Below are 27,836 nucleotides of genomic sequence, written 5' to 3'. Positions count from 1 at the left end.
CCGTGTTTCCTCTTCTCAATGTCAAATGCATGCCTTTGCTGATGCACGGCGGCGGCTTGTCTGACAGTGACGAGATCTTGTCAAAACAAGCCTGGAATAAAAAAAACCGATGAACCCTTTTTGAAACTTGTATTCTAGTATCAATGCTAGATAGTTTAGGCTGTCTAAATCAGACAGAAATATAACTGCAATAATGTGATCTTTAAAGGTTTTTACCAGAACTTTATTTTTCACTCGTAACAACACGTTAAAATTGGAGTGAGTGGACAGTGTTCACACAAAACAGCTGATTCTTGATCGGCGAGTTTTTCTTTAATTTTATTATGGGTAATGAATAGGATAACCCACTCGGTACGAGTGATTACGGAAAATATGTCACTCGTGAAATTAATGTTCTAAGTTCCTCGCTAAAGCAACTTTAATTTGACCTCTTGGGTTATTCTATAGGTATTTCATTTCTCCATAAGAACTGTCGGGTAGCCCAGTGGTTAAACCGTTTGCTCGTTACGCTGAAGTCCCGGGTCCGATTACCCACATGGACACAATGTGTGAAGCCCATTTCTGGTGTCCCCCGACGCGATATTGCTGGAATATTGCTAAAAGCGGCGTAGAACCATACTCACTCCTCCATAAATGTCAAATATGATCATGTCATAGAATGTCATCTATAAGGTCTTACGTCAAAGGTGCAGGGCGGCCAAACTTGTCATGGCGTATTTCACCATACGAATGTTTGTGTTCAGTTTTCCTTTAATTGCGTCTGTTATTTTCTTGTTGTTTCTTGATTGTCAAATGCAGTAGCAATCGCATGAAGAACATGTAGTTTCCGGGCGTCAAGCATCTAGAAAGTAGCTGTTGCGGTTCATCTCCCGGTGTAATTGTTCTTCTGCTTGCGAATTTATTGTGCCTTTCATTTCGGGAACAAACGTTATACGCCTTAGTTCCTCTTCCGATTTTGTAATTCCTTCATGAAATCTATCAAACAAACAGAACGTTTCCTTTGAGGGTGGCAAGTCAGTGTCGGAGACCAGAGCATTGACTGGAGCTACTCTCAGCCATTCTTTCATGTAAGGAATACTCTTAGAAAATATCCCTTCATTAGCTTTCTGTATGGTCTCAGCAGTTGCTTCGGCCGAGCGTCACTCGTTAGGAGCGAACATTTCTTCCGCTGCTTGTTTCCATGGCGTGACATCATTGGGGCTAGTCACTTATGATGACTGGTCGGTTGTCTTTCAGGCCTCAGTTTGCTTGTTTGTTGTTTTACGCCGCCCTCAGCAATATTCCAGCTATATGACGGCGGTCTGTAAATAATCGAGTATGGATTAGATAATCCTATGATTGACGTCATGAGCATCGATCCACACAATTGGGTTACACTTATGAAATTCAATTCCGATAATGAGTTGAAATCGTTTGAAACTGATGCATGTATATGGCAAGTAGACTTAGAGCGTCTTTAATGGCAGAATATTGACAGCAGCGCATGACCTCGCCAAGGTGAACACTACCAAGCTGACCGTCTTTCATCCCGATAAACGTCATTATTACCCATATGGGCTCAAATATGCAGTGTAATAACTTTTTGATATTTGCACAGTGTGCAATTAGTGATTCTCGAAGCTGATTGGTCAGTTAAACAAATGTCAATTTTCATTGGTCGACGGGACTATTTTTCTCTCATTGAGTTCATTCACATGTTTTACGTGCTACAATCTCACTTAATCGAGATTTATAAGACTAGAACAAAGTTTCATATCAACCACATGATTTCACAGTATAATGAATAAAGCATTTATTTCGCAAGAGTTTTAGTTTACAATAAGCGTAATTACAAAAAACAAAACTACGTCTGCATTGTTTGTAAACAAACATGGCTGACCATTTGACACCTGTCAAACTAAATGACCTCGTTAAAGTAGACGGAGATCTGACAGGAAGAGTTATTCGCATAATTCAACCTCTGAACACATTTAATGTCTTTGTTGTCAAAACTGCATATGGCTAGATTGAAGTTCCAAGTTTCAGATTGTGATGTTGCCAGAAACTGTTTCTAGTGCGCTAAAACTCAACACCACCAAGTCCGGATTTGCGTCTGTGTTAGAGGACTTGCTGTTTGGCGAATCTTTCGACCACACGAATCCCCAAAACCGGACTTTGTATAGACAGGTTTGCCTTTGTGAACGATGATGACATCGATAACTGCCAATGAAAAGGAAAACACAATGAAAAAGACTAAATTTGACAAGTTGACATGAACTTAGTTCAAATTTATACTAAGAAAAACACGAAAAATAAGACTACTCACACTTTCAATGATGGCATAAGAATAAAAACAAATTCCTTTTGCAACAACAGTTAGACTTTCCGAAAGACATTATAAACATACGCCATTTCGTAGAATTTAAGTTTGTAACATTGTGTGAAGAAATAAGAACGCGACACTTTTTTATACAATGTATACGTTTTTGTAACCGCGACGTCAGCACAGTACGGCGCTGAGCGGTATGCAGGCTGACTGACGTCCGGGCACCATAAGACTATGAGGGTTAATGACACAGGAAAGGTGCAACTAAACATTATTCTTTGCAAATTTATCATTTCGGCATGCACATCAGACGGTTCAGAATTCGAAATGCCCACTTTGAAGGAGATCAAGGGTAGCACCGAGTGCTACCTTAGCGACAAGATTACCAACATCTGGTTGCGAAATCGATGCACTTTGCTGAACTCAAATAGGTTTTGAAATCAAAACAAAAATAATTAAAAATACAAGGAAAAGAAAACTTACCCCAGCGAGGTGATCCTGTGTCCGACATTGAACTAAATGAACTCCGTGAATGCGGACAGCTTGTCACCAAGTCTCCAGATACCTTGTTAGTCTATCAACAGGTATTCGACCATATTATGAATCACATCAAAATATCAACAAACTCCCGTTATCTGACTGTGTCCACTCCACAAGCGCGTTTGACTCAGACAAGTCCTCCTAAAATCCCACATGCACATGTTTCCCATCAGTCACACTTGTCTCAAATCACAAACGATGTTCATTAAACTTGTTGTCCGGATTAAACTGTAACGCCGGTTCTCTTGTCATTCCTGGTTTCGGCTGTCCCATATCTTGGTCAAGTCGGGTCATTCTTTCCGACACTGACAGCAATCGTATTTTTCAAAGTTTACCTAGTTGTCGTAACTTTTCTCAATCAAACATGACTTCTGTACATTCCTTCTATGTTGTTGATACAGGTTTTTGCATTTTTACTGAATGACACATGAAAAAATTGACAGGTTTTCCGTGTTTCCTCTTCTCAATGTGAAATTCATGTCCATGGTGATGCACGACGGCTATTGTCTTGTCAATGAGAGGTCTTGTCAAAACAAGCCTTGATTAAAAAGCCTGTTGAACCTTTTTTGAAAATTGTCTTCTTTTATCAATGGTAGATAGTGTACGCTGTATAACTCAGACAGAAATATAACTGCAATAATGTGATCTTTCAAGTTTTGTTAACAGAACTATATTTTTACGCGTAGCAAGACGTTGTTGATTGAGTAATGCGGCTGGAGTGAGTGGACAGTGTTTTTTCACACGCGGATTGATACAAAACAGCTGATTCTTGATCGGCGACAGTTCATTGTTTTTTTCTTGAAACATGTCTTTAATATGAATATGGGTAATAAATAGAATAACCCACGAGGTACGAGTGATTACGGAAAATATGTCACTCGTGAAATTAATCTTTTAAGTTCCTCGCTAAAGCTCGGAACTTAAAACATTAATTTCACTCGTGACATATTTTCCGTAATCACTCGTACCTCGTGGGTTATTCTATAAGTATGTCACGTGATTACGCTGTCAATCAAGCGGAGACATACAGAACTACTTTAGGGGGATACCTCAATGTCTAAAAATAACATTAAAAATCATTTGGGAAAACTGAGAGCGACATCGATTCAGGCTAAGAATGATGCAGGCTTTGAAGCCAGCCATGTATATGTCGGGTCACCAAAATGAAACGTCCATTCGAAGCTATAACAGAGTATGCTCGACTTACCAAAAGAAATCACTGGGCTCCACACCGTCGTGTTTTGCTTGTGCTCTTTTCCTCTTACAGTTCGTTATCCATGCATTGTTGTCTTCTCAGTCGTTAATTTGGGAAAACGCAATTATTTTAGAGTAATTATGCTTAGCGTTGTATTTTGAATAGCACCTTGTCCAAGGATACGTCATAGTGACTTGCATGATATGACATCTTAAAATGAAAACAAGATAGATTATTAATAGATAAGTGTTACAGGCATAGACAGGCATACTGTCTTTCATGCTCATGTCTCGATGTCAAAGATTTCGGCTTTGCTCACGAAATACTCTGTATTGATGAGGATGACCAGTTTGCGGATGGTTTTCTTGAGGATGAGATTTCTTTTCATTCAAGCAGGTGGAAAATATTTTTTTTATTTACACAAAATTATGAGCTGTGGGTTTTTAAAAAACAAAACAACATCCACCCCACGAAAAATAAAATGGTCCATCCCTTACGCCAAACTCAACGATTATGAGTAGTTGTCTCCCTTTGACCATAAACGCCAAACGAAATCATTCACAATTTATTCCATAAATAATTAACTAAACATAAATGAAACTCTAAATACAAATACACAATACAATGGACTCGTTTATATTAATATATAGTTTTGGTCGAATGAGTTTCATTTATATGTAGCTATAGTATGGAAATAAATAGGCGACCGGTGGCTTTGCAAACGAAGTCCATTGATATGTAAACACAAGAAGATCCGGAGTAGAATAGGTCGTCAGCAACCCATGATTGCCGTAAAAGGCGACTATGCTTGATTTAAGGGGCGACTAACGGGATCGGGTGGTCAGGCTCGCTGACTTGGTTGATGCATGTCATCGTATCCCAATTGTGTGGATCGATGCTCATGGTGTCAATAACAGGATTGTCTGGTCTCGATTATTAACAGAACACCGTCATATAGCTGACATATTGCTGAGTGCGGCGTTAAACAACAAACAAACAATCAAAACGTAAACACAATAGGGAACGCTAACACTGTATAACACAACACGACTTACCATTGCACCATATTAATTCATATGATTCTATAGGTCTCTTGGTAGCATTGGGAACCAGAGTTTTGATTCTGTCTGGCCAGATGGTACAAAGTATTGCCCTTCTAAAAAAAATTGTTGCTATACTTCTTTGTTGTATGATGATTATGATGATTAGATCTGAATCGCTTGACACATCCGGTATCAGTTTGGAGTGATATCGATATCACAACTAGTGTCCTGAGGAAACTACATATGAGCAGATAAAGTGGCATGTAGATTAATAGGGATCGTCTCAAAATAAAGATAACATACTATTTATTGATGAATGTATCCAGTGTATTATGTTTCAAATCGATTATTTATCCAATTAATATACTATTATATATGGGTAATAGTCATGAACACAAGTAATTTCATCACTCATTGATCTCCCAGTTGTGCAATACATCCCATATTGATAATACACCGAATGGCGATGTAATACACTAGATAATCCATGTCTGTGTCACTCAATCGTTTTGTTTGTTGTTCAACGCTGCATTCAGCAATATCTCAGCTCTATGACGGCGGTCTGTAAATAATCGGGTCTGAACCAGACAATACAGTGATTGACATCATGAGCATCGATCCACGCAATTGGGATACGATGACATGCATTAACCAAGTCAGCAAGCCTGACCACCCGATCCCGTTAGCCTCTTCTTACGACAAGCATTGTCGCCTTTTACGGCAAAAATGGGTTGCTGAAGACCTATTCTACCCCGGATCTTCACGGGTCTCACACCATCGTAGTATACGTTGACCAGCAACACACTGAGCTGACAAACATAGGTTACTGGGGACCTTTTCAACACATTCCACAAGCAGACAAACACACACATAAGTGCATGCACGTCGCTATATAAGTGCAAATAATCTTGAACGCGACGTTAAACCCAATTTCATCCTATCACCTCACACACCCCTGATTATACAAACACGCGAGGCATCTTTTCAATTTATTGGAACGTTGTACTGAAACAGGTATCATGTCGTACTAACTGTATGGTCAAAGGTTCATCAATCTTTACCCCTCCAGTATAATGTATTGATCAACCCCCGTGTACATCCGGGTTGGCTTTGGTAGCCCTTTAAAGGAAGCCATCGACCGATGCCCAAAGGCGGGAAGACCTAAAGTAACAAGTGACGTCACTACGTCACAATTGAATTGCCTTTTTTGCACACTACACCAGTGTTATCACTACCGCTACAACACCTTGATCGAACTCGTGTATATTTCGCAAAGCAAGGACGTATTGGTAGAGAGATCCTTTGGCGCTGACAGCCGTTTCTCGGAAAACGGCAAAGTCGTGGAGATTCCGGGTCTGAAAAAGGCGACTATGCTTGTCGTAAAAGGCGACTAACGGGATGGGGTGGTCAGACTCGCTGACTTGGTTGATGCATGTCATCGATCCCAATTGCGTGAATCGATGCTCATGATGTCACTCACTGGATTATCTGGTCCAGACTCGATTATTTTCAGACCGCCGTCATATAGCTGGAATACTGATGAGAGCGGCGTTAAACAAAAAAAAAATAAACAAAAATGAAAAACCCCTTAGTCATAGGATTAACCAGTCGAGACTCGCCAATAATTCGTGAGCTGGAATACTGCCGACTGCGCCGTTAAACAGCAATCACTCTCCGTTACAAGGAAAAAATAACGAAAAGTCTTTCTGACAAAAAAATAACTATCACATGGTTTAATTGCATGATTATTAATTGTAAATAATCGAGTGTGAGCCAAACAAAGCTATTGAAGTATATTGTATTGTGTGTTTGGGGGGGGGGGGGGGGGGGGGGGGGGGCAGGGAGGAGGTATGATGACCCCGCAATCAACCAAGTTACCGAGGCCCTTACAATGTCGCCGCCTCCTATACCACAAGCAACGGTGTGACTGGGATCCCACAAGCTGACACAATGTACAAGATGTATTACAACAGGTCATAGAGAAATCAACACTTCCTAAAACCATCTTATTAATTCTACAATATTAATTTGGATATCCGTTTGTGTTCACTTTTGTTTTATAACTATGTCCACATTTTAAAGACATGTTTCTGTATGAGTCTTAAATTACTTAGTTTATTGTATATAAACTTAAATTACTTAGTTTATTGTATATAAACTTAAATTGCTTAGTTAATTGTGTAAACAATTACAGTGCCGTTTAAAGAAAACAGTTTTATTTGAATCATGAAAATACAAGTTGGGGACAAGTGATACTTGTACAAATATTTGCCCCACCTGTCAAAAAAAGTTAACTACAGCCTTGAATTATAACTTTTGTTCAATTTATTTTCCTTACGCATAAGGGATTCAGTTATATTGGTTTGACGTTGCTCTAACATAGTTTCAGAAACAAATTATCTTTCTTCTAAAAACATGCTAATGTAATTTATATGAAGAATTTTGTTTTCAATAGTATCATTGTCATGATAACAACAAATCATGACAAATTACCCACAAACTTAACTTTGATATGCAACACAATAGATTAGTTAAGTCTCCTCGTCTATAAATGTTCACTAAATGTTACGATAAACCGCGATAAACCATACGATTAAACAGACTTTCAGTTGAGCAGAGGGCATTTGCAAATGGAAACCTGCATTTCAATAATAATACATACTCCTATTCATCGATAATAAAGAACAAAATTTTCATAACAAATACTTCGTGTCGAGAATCAATCGGTGTCAATTTCCTTTCTATTTCCTGAAAATATAAAATGTGCTGTTCCGCATGCTTGGTCGCTGTAATAATTAATTATGAATATGCAGTCATATTACTGCAAATAACAGATGACATAATTCTAAAACGCGTTTAAAATGTTGAATTATGTCTAAATATCATACTTGAAAGGTAAACAAAGGTGTGTCGGTCAATCGATGACCACTACAGCTCATGTTTGACTAAATATTTACATGTACATCAAGCGACCAACCTCGCCCGCCATAATGTTTCAAAACGGGAGCTGCTCCGAGTGATAAGTGCGCCTTTTCGACGATAGTTTCCATCACAAAAACAACAGAAATGACTTCATAAATCTCATAATATGTTTAATCGGTCAATCGTGTGTACATTCTGTCCACCACTGGAACATAAACTTCGGGATTGCTGACCAAATTATCCAGGAAATGAATTTCCAGAACAATGGGCACTGGGCAGGTGCGCGTTCAGACAGAGTTATCGTTCTTTGTTAGTTTCTGTCGATTGATCCCACCAAACACTATATTGTGCAATAATGATGTGTATAAAAATCAATAAAAACGCGTTTTAGACATTCAGTACTCGGAATCAGCATCCATTCAGCTAAAAATCACTCATCTCTTTACTTGTGAATTTTGCGATCGATGTTTTCCCATGATGCATTGCGCGGTAGCTGCCGCCATCTTCATAACTATCGTAGCCCAGGGGAGCTAGGCGGGCAAAAGAATTTCGGATAATTCCACCCGTTTCGTTCAACGTGCATTGCCCCAATTCGTCACAACATGAGTCAGTATATACAGGTTGCTGAGGATGAAGGCGATGAGCCAATGGAAGTCCCAGTGGAGGAAGATGGAACGCTGTTGTTGACAACTTTGGCTGCACAGTTCCCTGGGTCGTGCGGTTTGAAGTACCGTAACCCCGACAGCGGGAGTATGAGGGGTATTCGACTCTCCGATGGTCGCCTATACCCTCCGGATTGTGATTGGGGTCGCTATGTGTTCATTGCCGTATTCCCGAAAGGTAAGCTTTCAGCCGATTCCACATGGGACGCATAATGAGCAGCTGACATTTAGAACCGAAACAACCGATTCTGTCGCTAGGAATTAGCTATCGGAATCGCGAACGTTGATGTAATTGGTCTGCATTTGTTGTCAGATATGTTGCCATTTGATATTTTAGACCCTTGTTCATCATATTTCGCATATATCATGCCCCAGTTCTGCTGTCAGGGCGCGTGAATTTGTATGTTTACAAGTACCAGATTGTTGATTTGACAGCTGGGCGAGTTTGACAGTTCGTTAGGGGAGGTAACTCTATACAAGCAAATGCCAAATCATTAAATTCGATGAAGAAACTTGCATTTTTCAAATTTTATGGTACTATTCATGTGTGGTTGATTTGATTTATTATGGAAATTCTTTGTAGATGATATTGTGAGCATTTTTGTGGTGACTAGTTATGATTTAATAATTTTTTAGAGTTATCTTGAACATAGTTTAACACTGATTATGCAAAGGGATTGAAGTTATTGTTTAGAAGAGTGATGACCTTATTGTTTTCTTAAATATTAAACTAATTATTGCTTACTGTTTTAAGCAGAATATGTAATGACAATATTTTCTCTAGTCAATGCGTGACTTCTTCATGTCCGTTGGTATTAATTATACAGGTTAAATATCTTATATACATGTTACAGTTGTGTGTACCTTTAGATTTCATATTGATGTTTAGTTCTGATGAAAATAATGTATGGCATGATTGGTTGGTCATATTTCTATTTCTATATGAAAAGTCCATTTGCAATTTGAAATACTCAATAACATGGTAAGAAAAAACTTTGAATATTTTGCGTCTCAAATATTATCAGACTTTCCCCTCTGTTAGTGCCATAATTATGATTTGGGGCTAATCATGCTACAGGAACAGTTGGATAGCCTTGTGGTTAAAGTGTTTGCTTGTCACGCCAAAGACTGGAGTTCGATTCCCGACATGGGCACATTGTGTGAAGCCCATTTCTTGTGTCCTCCGCCGTGATATTGCTTAAATATTGCGAAAAGCGACGTAAAACCATATTCACTCACTCACTGATCATGCTACCATATCAACTTTGTCTATAGTCAATGTATTCAGGATTTTTGTAATGTTAAATGTTTATGTTTATATATTATTTTTGGCAGAATAATGAATATATTTCCATTTACTCGTTCTTATCTATACTACTGGAATTAGTATTGTCAATCTCTGATGTTGTGTAGACCGTAACCGTTTCCATTCTGTTGAATGTTTTTTTGTTAGTTATATGCAAGCAAGTGTGTGCAGCTGTTACAATTTACAAACCCATAAACATGAACAACTATGAAAATCATACTGCTGTGGCACACATGCCAAAGTCATCATTGAAAGAAATTCAATGTTCTTCTCTCAAGCTACTGCATCCGCAGGGCTTAAAGATGTTCGAAAGTAAGAATGATAGTCAAGGGGTCCTTGTTACAATGTTTAATCCAGAGCACAGCATCTTGGCTTTGGCAAGTCTTTTTGATAATAACCCACTTGCAGCAGTTGGGTGTATGCAGAGCTCCAGGTAACTTTTTGAGCAGTTGAGTTTTTTACTCTACGATTTCCATTGGGTTGTTACATTTTTCATTGGGTAACCAATATTTTTTCCCTCTTCTGTTCATCACTCTATTGTTTTTTCCCCAAAATTAGTGAAAATTTTAAGATTTAAAAAAACCGAAATAATGTTTTAGATGTATATAACTGTTCAAAATATATGGGCTTGACTCGGAAAGTAAATTAGCACAAAATTGTGTTTCGGAAATTAGCTCCTGTACGCATGCTAAAAAAGCTTCATTGGGTATTTACGCGTGCTGTTTTCATACATTTGAGTCTTTCATTTAATGCATGCATTTCTGTACGCAAGTTAATTGAAAGTAATTGGGTTTTGAATATTTTGGGGGGTATTTAATGCAAATATGCTGATTTTCTGTAGCTCTGGTTGATTTATTTGATGACATGATATGCTGCTCTTACTTACATCACATATGAACATGATGAATACCCGGTAATTGATGGCCTTAACTACTAAACTATCATAATTTTGGATTTGTCTCCATTAGCCCACAAAATGTATCTCCAACAATATTGTCACATACCTTTACACACACAAACAGTCTTAATGGTGATATTGGTAGTCAGTAAGAAATGTCCCTACTCCCTATTCCATCTCTCAAACCAACAGAATTTTGTCCGTGATAGGCATATTATGTCATGTGCAGACATTGCTTTGAACTTGCCCATAATCCAATGTTACTTTATGTATTTGTCAGGGCCTCTTTTCCACAAAGCAATCTAATCACTGTGACTGATGACCATAGAATGTCCAGCGTTAGAAATTGGCACTAGTCCTATAGTCCTTGCCAAACTGCCCAATGGTAAAGGTATCATAAGGACTAGTAGAAATTTGCCCTTTTTAAGGGTTTTGCTTTATGTTATCATTATAAGGACTAGTGGCCGAAAACTGTTAGTTTCTAACCCTGATGTCTATCGTGTGATTAGTCCAATCTCTCAAAATCAGATCTTAGTTCTCGCTACCTCAAAACAAAGGTCTGAGGACATCCCATTGCAGGTCATGTCAGAACGACCTTTCATCTAAGCAATCAGATCATCACTTATCAGATCATGAAAGTGACAGATGGAATGTGATTTTTGAATGTGCAACCTCGAAAAAAAAAACACAGGGTATTCCGAACGACAGTTATGGGCTTTATGTCTGTATTCATACAATCTAGGCCATCTATTGGCCATTTCAGAATGTTCTTTTGTTCAGTTTTTAATTTTTTAATCGAGTATATGTCAAATATGTTTTGAAGCGTTTGAAACTTGTGCTGTAAAGCTCGATTAAGCTGCCTTCTGATTGGCTATTGTCGACTTTTTGTTAGTCATTCCATTGGTCGGTCAAAGTTCACAAAAGGACAGTCTGACGTGACCTGTAATCATGGTAATGGGATGTCCTCAGATCTTTGTTTTGCGGAAGCATGTGATTAGTCCTAGCACTAAGATGACTTTGTGGAATGGTATCCAGATCAGAAAGTTAAACTATATATAAAATACAAGGTTTCAAATCATATCATTTTCTTGGACATTGGCATTGTCATGCAAAATGTGACGAACATATTTATGTTTGGTAAAGGAATTGATATTTAAGAATGTCGTAATGCCTTAAGTGTCTTGCAAAATAACTGATAATACAAAATATGCCATTACCAATTATGTATCACATCATTTTCAAACTTCCACATGTTCCAGTTTACAATCTGTGCCAAAAACGTTTGAATCTACAAGCCTGAAGTTGTCACATGACCATGATGACATCATCTAATCATTGTCAATCATTTTAATCATTTTAGTGTTAATCTATGAATTTTTCTCACAAAGCTTACACCATGTACAAGGCTTGAAAGACATGTTACTGAACCAAGGCTTTTAGTCTGGTTGCTTTAATTGCAGATTGGATTTTCTTTTACTTTTAGCAGTGTTTATAAGCAGGATTTGCTCCTATGGTATTTTAATCTAGGGAGCCCTCTGAATCTTTAACTTGTAACATGCAAAACAAGACCCTTTGACCTTCATGCTAATTTCAAACACTGCTTTCAGTCCAGCGTTCTGTATTTAGCATGAGCCATTTTCTCCTCTTAGAAAACAAACGAAAGGTTGAGGAGCCATGGGACAGCCTGCAACTGAAGACAAAGCGTGTGGAGAAGCAGCGATGTAGCGACCTGATTGTCCTGGGACTGCCTTGGAAGAGCACTGAGGAGGACCTTCGCAAATACTTCTCACAGTTTGGTGACCTACTGATGGTCCAGGTATAACTGCTGAGTTTTATTATATTTTTCTTGGTTGATGGATTTTTTTTTTAATCTGTTCGGTAGATGGGAGAAATGGTTTAAAACAGACATTTCAGCTCTATGGATATGTTAAATGTATTTTTACCCGTGAAGATCCGGGGTAGACTAGGTCTTCAGCAACCCATGCTTGCCGTAAGAGGCGACTATGCTTGTCGTAAGAGGTGACTAACAGGATCTGATGGTCAGGCTTACTGACTTGGTTGATGCATGTCATCGATCCCAATTGCATGGATCAATGCTCATGATATCAATCACTGGATTGTCTGGCCCAGACTCGATTATTTAAAGACCGCCTTCATACAGCTGGAATATTGCTGAGGGCGGCATTAAACAACAAACCAAGTTAATGTATTTGCAGTACTCATGAAAACGATTTCTTTTGCCTTTCTGATTAATGTATGGTATGCAACAGTTTTGTGGTGAAACAAATAATTAGCAGTTGGCAGGGTTATTGAAATGTTAACTATACTTTAATGTATGTAAAAAGTAGAAGTAATTCATACAACTGAAATTTAGTGTTAAAGCTGGCTGGGTGCATCATGTGCATGGCTGTCATACTTTGTGAGGGAAAGTAATATTTGGTCCTTTCTGGTATCTCTACCCAAGTCATATTATTACCAGTCTATAAAATTCCTGGAGATTTTATTCAGACAACTGGACATGCAACATTGCAAGATTACCAGACCAGATCAAATGTTGCCAGTCCAGAATGTTGTAGACTAGCGAACAAAAGTAACAAAAGGGAAAACATAAGAATAGTACTGTTTAATGTTAGTTCTCAGAAAATAACGATAAACCGGTGGATGGTCAACTATGTAACTTTAACCCGGAGACCCGGTCATCGGGCTTGCAACTATTCAGAACTGACCGTCTGTCAGCAACATGGTCCGTCTCTGACTGTCCAGCAGGCAGGTATTTTAGACACTGTTATTTCCAACTAATAGTTTCGTAACCTACCGTGAAATTCTTGTCCAGACTACAGTTAAGCTGTTATAAATAAACCAGTGTTCCCGTTTACTGGTAATTACCAGAGGTTTTTTTACCAGTAAAATTCGGCTTGGACTGGTAATTGATGTGACTGCTAGTCCCCAAGGACCGAAAAATAAAGTACCTTATATTTTTGTAGTTGTTGAACAAAACATTGGTGATAATATTCATATAAGTATATATTTCAAACGAAGTCAGCTAGTCTGTCACCATCAGGGTTTTCTCTTGTCTATTGTTAGTGCAAGGAAATCACATTTCGCTTTGCTTCGAGGATAATATATTTCTGCAGCGACATAGTCTCAAAATATATACTTTTTAAAAAAAAGAGAGAATAGATCTAACTATGGTACTTCAGAGATGACATCAATGCATTTGACATGATGTTGAAAGTATTAAACAAGGTATTTTTCATACATATTTTTAGTGATGCTTTTTGATTTTTAGGTTAAAAAGGACCCAAAGACAGGTCAGTCCAAAGGGTTTGGTTTTGTGAGGTTCGCTGAATACGAGGCGCAAGTGAAATGTATCTCTCAGAGACACATGATAGATGGGCGCTGGTGTGATGTCCGAATACCGAACTCTAAGGTAGATATACAGGTATAAACATTTTGTTATATTTTCTTATATTTGCTCTTCTATATTTCAGAAAGTTTCATTTCAAGTAAAGAAGTAGCTTTATTGCCTTTTATTGGGAGATTTTTATATGATTGTGAATCTAATCTTGATTGTATTTGCAATCGAAGTTGTCACTACTTGCAATTAGACAGGACAATTGTGAAAAACAAATGAATCAGAAGCTTTTTAATAGCAACACATAACTGTGCTGTCTACAGCATGGTAACTTTAATCGTGATATTGCGCTAACAAAGTCTTCTTTGATTACGTGATATCCTTATAGAAATAAATAAATAAATATATTTATAAATATTATTCCTCAAGATAAATTCTGTACATTCAGGATAACGTTAATGTGTTATGGGTATTTCAGATTAATATGTTACAGTGTTCGAAATTAAGAGCTGTCAGGTTTTTTGCCTTGCATTTTCATCCAGGGACACATTTATTTATAACATTAGGCTTAAGACTACTTCCCTTTGACATTCCTTGTTAAATTGGACACAATGTTACTAGATTGTGAGTTGTATTAGAATTGTTTTCTCCAGGAAGGAGCCCAGCTGATGATGAATCGCAAAGTGTTCGTAGGGCGATGCACGGAGGATATGACCGCCGACGACCTTCGACTCCACTTCAGCCGATTTGGAGAAGTCGTTGACGTCTTCATTCCAAAGCCCTTCCGAGCATTTGCATTTGTAACATTTGCGGATCCCGAAGTAGCCCAAAACCTGTGTGGGGAAGACCACATCATCAAGGGAGCCAGTGTTCATATCAGTGGAGCCGCGCCAAAGAACAACGAGAAACACACAGATCGACGGACAGGGCTCAACCACACCCCCTTTGGATTCAACCAGGCATATCCCCCGGGCACATGGGGACATGCTGGACGAGGGAACAGTCAAGGTCTCACCTCCCAGGGCAACAGCATGGGAACCAACTTGTCCAACAATCTAGGCTTGGGCAATTTAGGGCTTGGTGCACTGCAGTTAAACCACGCCATGCTTGCAGCAGCTCAGGCTGTTTTGAGTAGCCAAGGGGGGTGGGGTCCTCTTGGTCTAACTAACCAGGGGGGTAGCGCAAGTAGTGGGGACAACCCCACACCCAACCATGCCAGTGCCAACAGTAGCTTTGGCACGGTAGGGAATGGGACAACTAGTAGTGGGAGTGGTGGGGGTTTCCTGGGGTGGGGAGGGTCCCAAGGCAGTGATGGCCCCTCCCACAGTCCAGGGCATGTTGGTGGGTGGGGAGCCCAGACGAAGGCAGGGACAGGGTGGAACTGAAGTGAGTATAGGGCAGGCTGTAGCAGGGAAAATGTTCATGTAGTAGAGTATTCTGTAACATAATTAAGTCAGATTGAGTTCTACATGTGGGTCTTGGTTTGAAGAGACAGGAAATAGTTGAATTCACCAGAAACAGCAATGAAATGTATGATTTATGGGAACCAGAAAACGCTTCTTTTATTATTGCTGATTCATTTGCGGTAATACTTTTCAGTCTAGATCCTTAAAGTTTCAAAGGAGTGTCTGCAACTTTAACTACTAGTCAGAAGCCTAAGCATAGAAAGTTTTATTTTGGCTGGTAACACTAACATTTACTTCCCGACATTTGCTGAGGATCACACACCTTTGACTAAAGATGAGTATCTGGGTCCTCAGCAAATATTGAGTAGTATACACTAAACTTAATGCCAAAGACATGTTTTGACTGGCAGACTCCAATGTTTTTTTGTACAGACTGAAAAAAAACATTAGACATGAGGTGAAGGCAAAATGAGGTCTTCCCACACAGATTTAATAAGTCTTTGATTCTGTTACTGAATATTTTACGTCAGATTAACTCCACTCTGTTACATGTGAGCATGCTAGGTAATGTGTGGTGTGAAAGTTTGGCATCAAGCACGGACATCATGCATGAGTGGGACATCAGAAATCTCAAGTGCAAAGTTCTCAGTTGTAGAACGGACATCATGCATGCGTGAGACATTAGTAAATCACCCAGTCCACCTCCATTTAGTTAACGGCTTCTTGCCCAGTGCCACTGTCATACTTGGTATGTTGATGCACAAGACGACAAGCTTGTCGTAGTGCGAAGGGTTTTACTTGTGAGTATTTGATAAGTGCTAACATTCATGTTTTAGTTCAAATTTAAATTTTTTGTGCACTTTTCAACAACATAACCACTGTTTGCCCATAGTTATTTACAAAATGTTTTTGACAAGGTAAAGATTGTTGTTTTAAATTAGATTTCTGTAGATTATTGTTGATGTATGCATTATGCATCTTTGCCAAACTATAGGGAAGAGAGTTAAAGATTGTTGAAATTGTAACCTGCTTCCACTTCATGTTCAAGTCATGACACAGCTTAAATAGAACAAATTGAAATCATTAAGGTTTATACAAATTTGATAAAATTTGAAATGATCATGACATGTTGAAGTGGGCAGCAGATTTCATTAGGGGTGAGATGATACAACTGTGTACCGTTGCATTGTGAGTTTTCATGCGTCGATACGATACACGATACATTTTTTAACTATATCGATACAAGTCGTATACACTTGCTAAACTAAATCACTTTCTTGTAGTTAAATAACACCCACCCAATCCACCCCGAGAGCTTTTGTCAGTCAAATATTGCAATTAATTAATTAATTAGCCGTTCAAGTTCATCTCTAAAATTATTATGTGTCTACAGCAAGCTTTACATTTTGAACATGTTCTGAAATATTTAAAGTCAAGAAGATACCATGAGATTTGAAGTTAATGTGTATATTGCGATACATAACATATTGTGTATCCTGATATGTATCGTATCGTGACCTTCCTGTATCGTTTCACCCCTAGTTTTTTTCATAGCTCACTATTACCTTCCTGTGTAGTGCTAGCCAGAATGTGTTGAGAAATAGTTACTGAAATTGTTAGCTCCTTGCTCTGTATTTGACACTCTATGAACCATTCGCAACACTACAGCATGTGTAAATGGGAGTTTTGAATGATGTCATTTCAAGAGAACAAAGTGTTGATTTGCCAGAACTGCATTGACTACCGGTACTTCATGTATACATCTTAGCAATTTTGATGATGCAAAGAATTGGTGAAATGTTTGAGGTGTTTTGATATTCTGATATTGTTTTGGACCTGGTATGAGTGAACCCACTCCCTCAAACAAATGTGAATATTATAGCCAAAATGTGGAAGAATTTTAAGAATTCTATTTTTGAAATCATGAATGTAAATTGCATGAAAGTCACTTTTAATTGTGCATACTTATCAAATTTGACAGTGCACTTCGTACATCATGCTCCTCAATATTTTATTAAGTTTGATAATGAGAGCAGTGTTTTAGCAGTGAGTGGATTTGAGACAGTGTTTGGTGATAATTTGTGTAAACATTTTGGTATTTGAGGCAGCAAGGTCTTGGCTTCTCTTGAGTGATTGGTCCAGTAGGATTTCGGTGCTTGTGTGACCTGAGGCTAGCCACATGCTTGCATATATGCGTTCATAACATTTTTATATGAATTTAACCAAAACAGATGACCAAGTGTTGTTTGGATTGAATTGTAATGCGTTTTTTGAGAGTGTTCTACAATGTTAAAGAGTGGGGGTGCTTTTTCGTTACCATGGTTACTGTTTAATTTGCAGGTCTCTGAGTGTATTATGTGTTTTCAACTGGTTTGAAAATGAAGCACCCCAACAATTTATTATTATTAATACCATATTTTTTTATTTTATAAACTACATCTACCAACCTTTCACAGTAGCACAGCCCTGAGTGCATAATAATTGTGTAGTAGTCTCATTTTAAACATTGTCTGGTTGGAGGGTGGCGTATGAGTGATCAATTGTTTCACAGCTTCCTTATCAATTCAGCTGAAGACATTTCAGAAATAGTACCATACACGACAAGTGTCATTAAAATCTATGTGGTCAATGATATATTTGGAATCCTATTGTTTAGTCAGTTAATAATAACTGTCTCAATTCATGTCCAATTGATAATATGTCATGAACTATCATGAATCTTGTTGAAAGGGAAGTTGTGAAATAATTCATGTCCTCAATAGTATCATGGTTACCAAGTCTTCAGCCAAGTTTGTTTTTTCATTGTGTAGGTATCTTGATGAAGGTTTAGAAATTAATCCTAGCCTTCTAATCTAGCCAGTAAAATGTTCAAAGGGCTAACAGATCCTGCTGGCTAGTTATTAGTGGTGGGACGATACACTGATGCATCGGTGGATCGCGATATTTAACTTCGTGCTACAGGTATCGATCACAGTTGCACACTAAGTAAACAATATCGATACATACCTTAAATGTTTACTTATATGGCTGTTACACCAAACACTAATTAGTAGTGAAAAAGTAAATATTTTCATCCATTACACCATACTTGACACTGACAACTGTAAATCGTCAGTGTGCCAGATATTTGACTACCCTGTCTATGAAAAATATGGCTTACGCACAGAAGACAAGAGCACATGGAAGTATCGCGATACGAATCGGATGGTGTACAAGGTATCGTGATACGTATCGGTTCTCACAGTTGGTGTACCGTCCCAGCCCTGCTAGTTATATCTATATTTTACTTTATCGGTGACTAAATTTGAGCTGCTTGCCTCAAGTCATCACATGTAGTAATTTGTGAAACTGAGCGAGTACTTGTCACAAGAAAGATAAGCAAGCTTCTAAACCAAAAGATATAGTAAGCGTTAGTCCATGTTGGTCAGGGCTTGTTTTTGTATATTTGGTTTTCAATCTAAAGGTACTGAATAGAATGAAAAGCAATTATGAGTAATTGGTTAAGCCTCATCACACTGAAGGACCAGTTTGTAGAAGATGTGGAAGCCCATATGCCCCTCCACAGTGACATAGTGTGATGTGGCGTAAAACAATACTCATACAATAGGATGCCCTGGATTTAATATGAAACGAATTGTGTGGAATATTAAGACACAGATGAAGGACGACTTGGCTGAATGTTTGTTGACATATAAGTGTGGTGTGTGTGATCGTCCTGTTTCCTAGGTGATCGTATGTTAACTTGGAGTACTTCAGTCTGCATCATATATATCAGGAACATGGTGAATGAGAAAGTTGTTACAGTATTGTATTGCATTTGAGAACAAACTGAAGCCAATGTGGAAGTTGAAATATAACCTCTGATTGTTCGTATTTAAGAGTTGAGCTGTTCGGAATTATGAAATTTTATCCACACACCACTCTTAGCGTGTGTGTTAAGTTTGTGAGATGGTGAGATGGTATGTCATCCTCATTTAGAGCAGGTGCACAACACAACTGGGCCCTGGTTGAGGATAATAGATGACTATTTTAATACTGCTGGGGAAAGGCTGTTCACCTCTATATTGAAACAACTGCCAGTATTTGCTGTCGATTGTGGTTTAAAAATGTGTGGATGGTGTTTTGGATATCTCAGCAGGATTTTCTCTTTTTCTATTTATATTTTAGCATGCATGAATTCTCATAAATGTACGTACTTGTTATTTATTGTATATAGTTGTTGATGTGGTTCCCACTGTTATGTGTTACTGATGTGTGTGGTTATGAATAAGACACTCACAAACATGGGAGAAAGGTGACTCCATCAATTGGTACTCTCAAAGGCTGGCTTGTTTGATGAGGCAGTACGTTTCCATAACAACCAGAGTATTGTTCCCATGGCAACCATAGTGTTCCATGGAAACAGTAGTAATACATACAACCCTGTTGGAAATATTAAGTCAGAAGACCAATCATCTTTCAGCTCGTCATTTGGTCACATATGCTGATATATGTGCATGTAAGATATGGACTAGAATATTTGATAAAAATCAGTTCAAATTTCATCTTTCTCCTTGAATTATTTTTCTTTCATTTTATGATTATCTTCAAAAAAATTATTCTTCCCGTTGTTAAATTTGCACAATATTTTGAGATAGAGGCAATTTTACACCAAATGACTATCAAATATCTTGTTACAGAAACTGTTGCTTTTGTGTGTCTTTAATTTTACAATTTAAGGCCATTTTAACAGATTTTTTAGAACCAAAAGATTGCATCCTGTCTTAAAATGTTTCACTGAATTGTTATTTGCATTAAGGTTGGGATTTGCTGAGGTATGAAATGTATCACTTCAATGACTTAAGGCAACCTTTGAAGTACCACTGTCTGTTGAATCATTGCACTTTAGCCTACATTACATATTTATTGCTGCTGATTTTACGGTGTACCATGTAGAGTGAGGTCTGGGTGTGCAGTAGTGAACTGTTGGTGTATATCGTATGTTGGGAATGAGAGGAAAGCTAGACCCACACTTCATGATGGCTTCAAATTGGTACACTGGTTTCGTAACTTCAAAATCTCTTCAAATTGGTACACTGGTTTCGTAACTTCAAAATCTCTTCAAATTGGTACACTGGTTTTGTAACTTCAAAATCTCTTCAAATTGGAACACTGGTTTCGTAACTTCAAAATCTCTTCAAATTGGAACACTGGTTTCGTAACTTCAAAATCTCTTCAAATTGGAACACTGGTTTCGTAACTTCAAAATCTCCTCAAAATCAAAGCATTATTTTCTTATTTTCTATGAAACCCTGTTGCCTTGAGGCGATATAAAGTTTTAAGATAATTATGTTTGATGTTTGACACTTCTACGAAACTTTCATGAATGCACAGGTTTCATTCCCAATTTGAAAAATGGAAAGAAGGAATCCCAAAGTCGCCAACACGGTCTATGACTTGATTTTTCTGGTTCTGGCTCAATGACTGTATAGGCTGTGATGTAACTGTAATGATTGATTGTGGATAAGCAACTTTTAATCTCTCAGTCAGTGTTTTGGAGGAAGTAGTCGTATATCGACGCAGCTAGAAATTACGATTTTGCAAGGATTCTTCATGGATCATGTACCAATTTGTCAAGACAACTGAAATCTGGATCTTCTTTTCCCTGCTTAAGTCCCCCTATTAAGTTTCACTTAGGACAACATGCTCAAAGCAACTTTTTTTGTGATTTGAGACCGAATAAATTATCTCTGATATCGCCTTTTGCTGTGGTTGTTCTGGGTAGAGTTACCTCCCTTGTATCTGGTGCACAAACCCGGTGAGCGTGTGTGTGTTGCCTTATTTGCAAAAATGGATCTTGCTGTGATCATTTAAAGCTCATCAGAGGTTCTGCTAGAACGCCAAGCATATGTTATGGCACAGTGGTTGCTACAGTTGTAATTTGTTTCATGTTTTGGTAGAGTTAGTAAAGAGTATGTTATGAGATCTAATGATATGGTGCCATTGCTATACATCATTAATATCTCTGTTCACTATGTTAGTGGATTCAGAAATGTTCAAGCTTACATTACTCTTTGTGAACCAGATTTGCTTTAATCTCTGTCATTTCTAAAGAAAGTCTGTATCAAGTTTCTCATGAACTTTGTAGAAAATCTGCCTAAATCTGTTGTTTTTTATAACTTTATTTATTGTTTGTGCATGTATGGCATGATGCCAGTTGTTAGAAATTCAAATCCATTTATGCCATGAAAATACCAAATGTAAACCAGAAAACTTGTCTTTATGGGAGCATGTTGTCCTTGGTGGTGTTTGGGGGAAGGAGTACATGGGAAGGGAGAGAACTCTGTTGCCTCCTTGTGCAGTAAATGTGTTCCGTTCCTTGAATCTCTTGTAGCGCTGTCATTAGATAGTCATGAATCTGTCTTCACAGAATACCATGTCTGCTATCATGATCAAGGTTCCATGGTTGCTTTCTGTTTCATCCTTTTTCAGTTACCGTGGGAGAATTGACTAATTGTGCAAAAATGTCAACAAACGATGTTTAATCTGTAACCTGGTAACATTTTGACAATAAGAAGGAAAGTATTTTCAAAAATTATACGTGTTACATTTCACCATTTTGGAGCTCAGTTTCACCTTTTTCATGAAGGGACATTAATCTTGGTTGAAATTTATGAAAGTGGACATTAGTTTTTGGAGGATGTGAGTTATCTACTCCTGTTTGCCACGAAATGCAACAGGATTCTTGTAGTGAGTTTCCCTTGTCGTGCCACCGTGTGCCATCTCATGCGGTTTAACGGTCTTCAGAAAACGTGCCATCTAGTACGAGGGTCGGTGTCAGCCTGCTTTGTGCGAGGCCCTGCACCACAAATGTCAGAATGGACAGTGGTAGCCATGTTTGGTTGTAGTCCCTGTAGTCACAGTGTAAGTCCCCTGTAGCTGTCTTCCAATACCACCAACAAATTAGACCAGAATTGTCTACTTTGGCTTTGATGACTTTCGAGTAACGTGTGAACTAATATTTCTGACCAGTTCTCTCAATGGCTTGATTCCCTGACTTTGCAATTAACGTCATCTGTTTCAATGGAAACAGATAAGGAAACTGTTTCATTTCCTGCATATTCACATTGTCTCAATTATTTGTCTCAGAAGTAATCACTGCAAGCTGCAAAAGTGGTTATGGTTGTGTTAACAAGTGAGTCATTACCCCTTTTGAAAACCAAATGTAATCTAAGAGGATTTGATATTTTGGACCCTTAACTTTTAAAAATGCTGGATCTGCCCTTGCCTTTTGTCAAGGGCTTAAACCCAGACTAATTCTGATAATGGTCCTTTGGTTGTTAGTACCATTCTTAAGCTTGTGGGTTTCACAAAAGTGGTAAAGAACTACTACCAGAGTGACCAGTGGATGCATCAAAGTTGATACATTATGATGTGACTGATATCCTATTCAAGGCAGTATTTACAAAGGTTTGACCCCTACTCACTATGACTGGAATCCAGTTACTTCCCTTGGATCACTATTCTAGTTATTGCAAATGTTGGTGATGCAAGTCTTTGAGGGGTTCTCGTGTTAGTATAACCAAGGATTTGCTGTCAGATGAAATGGCATGAGAGTAATGCTACCCTGATATTCTCTTCTCTTTATGTTTGACCATACACCATAGTACTGTGTTTGTGTGAAAAGGAAGGAGAGACAGGTAGAAGACTATTCACCTATAATATTGATGTTATTTGTAAATTCAGTGCCTATCTATTTTCTTGAGATGAAGTGATGGTTTAGTATGTTTGTTTCATGTAGATCGTGTTACTCTGCAGAACCTAAGGGAACTTGAGTGTTACTTTCTAGGGGTGTAACGATTCATCAAGGCAGGACACTAATACAAGAAAGAAAACATGTTAGCTCGTTTCTTTGACAAACAGTTGTGTTCTTACATAAATCAGAACTAGAGCTTTTTGTTTTCACTTTTCGCTATCAATACCATCTATTAACCAGGACGTATTAGTCTGTTTAAATGTTCATGTCTAGTTTAAATATCTATTTGAAAATATTGTTTCCATCAACGTTATGTTAATTTGAATTTTGAAAAAAATATTGTTGGAAAATGTACCAATGTTTTATGAGAATGGTGTGTTGACAAGGTCTTGTTACACCCCTACTATTTTCTACAACCAGTTATCTGGCTTTGAGAGCCCTGTGCTCCTCCAGGGAACACACCAGTTCACACAGTTTCTGGTAAATCATATTGAAATAACTCATTCCTTAAGAAATGAATTTTGCTCAAACATGAATGAATGGGAAATATAAAAATTTCATATTGAAATAATTTCTATGAAAATAAAGAATACTTTTTATGTAGATTTTTTTCTCTTCAAATATGCAATATCCAAAATGGCTTGAATGCAAGAGTTTGTTGTCCACAGTTATGGTATGTTTGAAGTAATTGAGATTTGATCGCCTTGGTTACATTAAACAGAATTACCTCTTTTTATGAAAAATTCCATTATGTATGATTGATCTGTTTAGTTTGGTATGAGTTGATATATGAAATCACCTGTTATCATTCGGCTTAGCTTTAATATATTTATTATGTGGTATTAAGTATGTCAAATCATGCAATCAGCATTATCAATGAGAATTTTTCACTTCCAAATTAACCAAATTCGTGTTTACAAGATGGCTATTAATCCCAAATTTTTTGAACATTTGTACAGTAATAACAGTCATGTTTGTCAAAAAGGAATGTATGACAGTATAACTTAACAATTATTGAAGTATTTTGCCGAAAATGCTTTAGAATTAAGTACCAGTTGATGACACTTGGTGGTGTACAAACATGCTACATGTTATCACACATATCATAGTGTTGCCAGTTTCAGTCATTTGGATATTGCAGGTATTACCAAAAGTACACATTTACGTTCCTGGGTTTCTAGTTCCGATCTTCCATTTCACTCTCACGTCTTAGTTTCTCACAGTACTTAATTGATGCATTATGTTTTTTTGGTTGTTTTTCAAGCATATTAATAACACAGTTCTGTTTAACAAACTAAATCCAAGAAATTCTTTGAACCCCATTTCTAATATTAACAAAGTTTTGTAATTACAAGGAGAATTGATCAAGGTGTTGCATAGCAATAGGCTCAACTGATACGCTTGTAACCATATCATGATATTCTGTTCACGATACACTGTTTCTAGTAAATTTGAGTTCCGTATTTATTCAAAAAGCCACTTTTTGATATCCAATGGTATTTAGAGGCCACACTTAGACATTGATCGGTCTGAATAAAAGATGTCATATAATAGGAAAATGTGAATCCGGGCCTCATTCCCCAAATCGATCTTAGTGTTTTTACTGTTTTTCATTCTGGACTAGTAACATCAACTTATACGATTCCATATACTGTGACTAAAATATACTAAAAAGGAGCCAAAATTGTATTAACAGTTAGGCAAGTAGACTCAAACGTTTTTTGTAAAGACTAAAATTTATAAAATGATTTGGATTGAAATAGAATGAAGTATATCGTGAATGGGATCGTTCAGCTTATCATCACAGTTCACTAGAGAGTCTGTACCAGGAACTCCCAAAATAAGTCGAGATTTATGGACTGACAGCATGGATGATGTAATAAAAAAAAAAAATTGGCATCTCATGTTTGCATTTTTTATCCTCAAATTTCGTATTTGATGAACTTGGATTTAGTTTGAGACAGATTGGTCACAATGTGACAGTTAATTTTGGGTTGGTTGCTTGTACATGTACTTCTGTTCATCGAGGGGTACTTGAATGGCTACCAGAGATTCAGAACATAAAGATTGGCATATTTGTGGAAGGAAATGAATGTCTTTGTCATAATTCTGTTTAGAATATGATCTAAATTTAAATTCATGAAGTTTGATTTAATTTTGAAACATATTGAACAATTCGAGTTGGCTGGTTCATGCTGTGGCCTCATTGGTCATTTACAATGTGCTTGTCTTCATGTTCTGTGTGTCAGGTGAACACGCTGTAAGATCCTAGAGCCAAGATAACTAGCAACTCTATGTAAAACACTGTCTTAGTCTCGAAGTCAACCACTCAGTTTCTCAGGAAGTTCTCTGCAGAAACTGGTTGCAGTGTCAGAGAGATGGTCATCAGGGGGGATAATCCAAAACAATTTTTTAGAATTGATCACTAAAAAAATGCATTGCAAATTATTTGTAACTAGTTTTCATAAGATCTGAAACATGAAAATGAAATCAATAAGGCTAAAGTGATGCTTGTGTAGTGTTTGATACATGGAATTGATTGGAATATGGAGGGAAATCGGTAATGTTGCCCGTATCCCCCATTTCTGTGACACTGCACAGTTGTTCTGTAACATCTTGTTATCTATTTTTGATACATTGTTGTGACTTTGTGTGAGGAGGTGACGTTAACCCTGCAAGTTCTCATCTTAATTACTGTAATATATTTTAAGCTAATTAGGACAGCCTGTTTTAATCACCACAACTGAACAAGCTCAGGACAATGTCTCAGCTGCTTCCATAACATTTCATTGTACTAAATTAGTTGATGAATTACATCTTTTTGTGAAGATGCAAAAATTATCAGTATCTCAGTCAAGTATTCTGCTGGCAGAATTTGCAATTTCATAATCAGGACATTTCTTATTTTAGGTTGCCTTTTAAAAAAAATGGATATTAGAACATTAAGATGTTCCAGTGATATGTTTTGTGTACTACTTTCCACAAGAATAACTCAGATAGGAAAAAGCTCAAGTATTTTTATACGTTCTACCTCAAAAGGATTTTTAAAAGTTAGATTATAGTGTGCAATAAAGGATGATTTTGTGCATAAGATTTTTAGATGGTTGCCATTGATCGTCATGCCAAAACCAGAAGGCCAGTAGACTTGATTTCTGTATTGCACAATCAGCTTGAGCTTGAAACTACAGTATCACAGGTTGTAAACTTATCTGTCACAAAATTATGAAAGCTGCAGATATACCTGAAAAAATGTTGCATTTGAAAGTAAATTATCAGTTTGATGGAACATCTAGATTTAGATTGATTTCAGAAAGATTATGGTTTTGTTGAAGCCTTATGATTGGAAAAATCACATGCTACAACAAAGTTGATAAAAATGAGAACTGAGGGCTGACGTGGTGCCCTTTGTTAGGGTGCTTTCCAATATTTTTTCCTTTTGAAAAAAAATAGATGTTAATACAGTCACTTTTAAATAGCAGTTGTACCCATGCAATGTCAGATGATTCTATAACTTTTTTTAAATGGTTTATGATTCTATCCATGTCTTCAATGGTGAGAGAAAGTAACCCTGAAAAAAAAGAAAAAAAGTCTTGCATACGGTAGAGGTTGAACTACAGGACCAATAATAAGCTTACTCTGCTCTCATGGCAGCATGTTGAGGTCATTTTTTAAAAACGTAATAACATTTCTGAAATGTTTGTTTTTTTTCAAAAGTATTTTCATTACCGATCAGTTTTTCATAAAGTCTGTAAACCAAGACAAAAAAATAGTCTGGCTGAAGTTAAAATTGCTTGCTTCCAGTGAAGCTTGTTGAGATATTATGTCACTGTAGCACCTGTTTCAGTGTCCGGTATTGTTCACTGTGGTGGTGACGCGGGCTGTCCTACAACCAGCTGTGTAATTGAAATCCAACTCTGACTTTGAAGTGTGAGTGTAAGCGACAATGTGTTGTTTTCGTGTTATCGGTGTGTAACGTAGACAGCAGCTGACCGCCGGCTGGTGGTGAACGTACGTACGTGCAGCAGTTATACTACTTACCCAATAAAACTTGGCTTTATGCTAAAACTGGCGTGTGTTTTTTGTAGTGTTTCACTTTCAATGTGATGAATGAATGTGTGTTTAGTCCGCACTATTCCAGCAAAATCAAGGACATACTGGAGCAGGAACACCATGATTAATATTACCAAACAAAGACCCTGACTATTGGGGTATAATGACATGTAATCTCAGTGCAGGCATGCATCAACCAAGTCAGTGAGCCTGACCACCCGATCCCGTTAGTCGCCTTTTACGGCAAGCATGGGTTACTGAAGACCTATTTTAACCCGGATCATCACGGGTCCCTCTGACAACAAGCACAGGCTGCTTGACTAACTTATGAGTGGATGGGTATAGGCTGCTAGAGCTAAGAATGGAATGTTTTTCTGTTTTTATTTTATGAACTATATGCAATGGGGTATGGAAAACAG

At 37.6% G+C, this 27,836-nt stretch overlaps 1 protein-coding gene and 1 long non-coding RNA gene across 5 annotated transcripts; one reads left to right on the top strand and one right to left on the bottom strand.

Moving 5' to 3' along the window:
- Positions 1-1,775: 1,775 nt before the first annotated feature.
- On the bottom strand, positions 1,776-3,807 carry LOC125378626. The gene is made up of 2 exons (XR_007220414.1): positions 2,789-3,807; positions 1,776-2,199 (listed from the first exon to the last, which is right to left on the bottom strand). It is a non-coding gene; the product is annotated as an uncharacterized LOC125378626 (long non-coding RNA).
- Positions 3,808-8,504: 4,697 nt separating this feature from the next.
- LOC124152482 (TAR DNA-binding protein 43-like) lies at positions 8,505-27,436 on the top strand. Of its 4 annotated transcripts, none has more exons than XM_046525427.2 (4): positions 8,505-8,845; positions 12,521-12,687; positions 14,161-14,301; positions 14,880-27,436. In XM_046525427.2, the coding sequence occupies exons 1-4, from the start codon at positions 8,608-8,610 to the stop codon at positions 15,609-15,611; spliced, it is 1,278 nt and encodes a 425-aa protein (XP_046381383.1). In that variant the 5' UTR covers positions 8,505-8,607; the 3' UTR covers positions 15,612-27,436. The 4 variants fall into 4 exon arrangements, with proteins under 4 accessions (XP_046381383.1, XP_046381381.1, XP_046381382.1 ...); XM_046525425.2 differs by having other exon boundaries at positions 14,865-27,436; XM_046525426.2 differs by having other exon boundaries at positions 14,161-14,313.
- The last annotated feature ends 400 nt before the right edge of the window (positions 27,437-27,836 follow it).

Source organism: Haliotis rufescens, unplaced genomic scaffold, assembly GCF_023055435.1.
Source record: "Haliotis rufescens isolate VD_foot unplaced genomic scaffold, xgHalRufe1.0.p SCAF_13, whole genome shotgun sequence".
In the NCBI taxonomy this organism is placed as follows: Eukaryota; Metazoa; Mollusca; class Gastropoda; order Lepetellida; family Haliotidae; genus Haliotis; species Haliotis rufescens.
This window is presented reverse-complemented; position numbering and strand designations above follow the sequence as displayed.